At 49.6% G+C, this 811-nt stretch overlaps 1 protein-coding gene across 1 annotated transcript in view; it reads right to left on the bottom strand.

Annotated features, from left to right (window-relative positions):
• The window catches only part of spns1 (SPNS lysolipid transporter 1, lysophospholipid), a 22,969-nt gene that overhangs the window by 6,781 nt on the left and 15,377 nt on the right, over window positions 1–811 (bottom strand). Inside the window, exon 8 of the mRNA XM_032511874.1 lies at window positions 554–706. Within this exon, the coding sequence (XP_032367765.1) occupies window positions 554–706 (153 nt within the window). The remainder of the gene's footprint in view (window positions 1–553; window positions 707–811) is intronic.

Below are 811 nucleotides of genomic sequence, written 5' to 3' on the forward strand. Positions count from 1 at the left end.
TTTTGAATCATAGACTGTATGAAATAAGCTTCAATGCTTTCCCTTCTCTCCATTGGAGCCTCTATGTCTAATGGCTAGTGGTGATGCCCAATGTGCTCTAGGTGCCAAAAAAAAAATCTATGTTTGGTATTTTATTTATCTTATTTATTTGATCGGGACATTTCACATTAATGAACATTTCTGTAAATGCGCCAGTTTTAGCCAATTGGCTATTTTTCAACTGTAGTCCTACCCAGGATGCACGTCTTTATGGTGGGAGACACCGGAGGAAACCCACGCAAACACGGGGAGAATATGCAAACTCCACAAAGAAAGGCCCGGAACAACCTGGATTAGAACCAAGAACCTTCTTGTTGTGAGGCGGAAGTGCTAACCCCTTAGCCACGTGCTGCCTATTGCCAATAAGTTTTGTCATGGTCAGAGAAATCGTGGCAGAGAATCGTGATATCAACTCTGAGCTAAAGTAATCCTGGTTCATATTTTCCCCTGAATCGTGCAGGTCTAATGAAGTCCCGAGGTGGTCCACCGGGAGGGGCGTCCCCGTGTGTCTCACCTGTCTGAGGCGGCGCAGTTGCCCTCCACGCAGGGCGCTCTCTCCCCGTTGAAGACGGCGGCTCTGAAGAGGAACGTCGGCGCCCACAGAGCCAGCGAGCCGGTGACGAACGCCACCGCCGTGAAGCCGAAGGTCGACAACACGAAGCTGTAGCTGCAGAGGAGACGGACACAGATCAGCAACTCACACAGCAACTCACTGCAACTCAGACAGCAACTCACACAACAGCAGCAACTCACACAACAGCAGCAACTCACA

Source organism: Etheostoma spectabile, unplaced genomic scaffold (assembly GCF_008692095.1).
Source record: "Etheostoma spectabile isolate EspeVRDwgs_2016 unplaced genomic scaffold, UIUC_Espe_1.0 scaffold50, whole genome shotgun sequence".
Taxonomy (NCBI): Eukaryota; Metazoa; Chordata; class Actinopteri; order Perciformes; family Percidae; genus Etheostoma; species Etheostoma spectabile.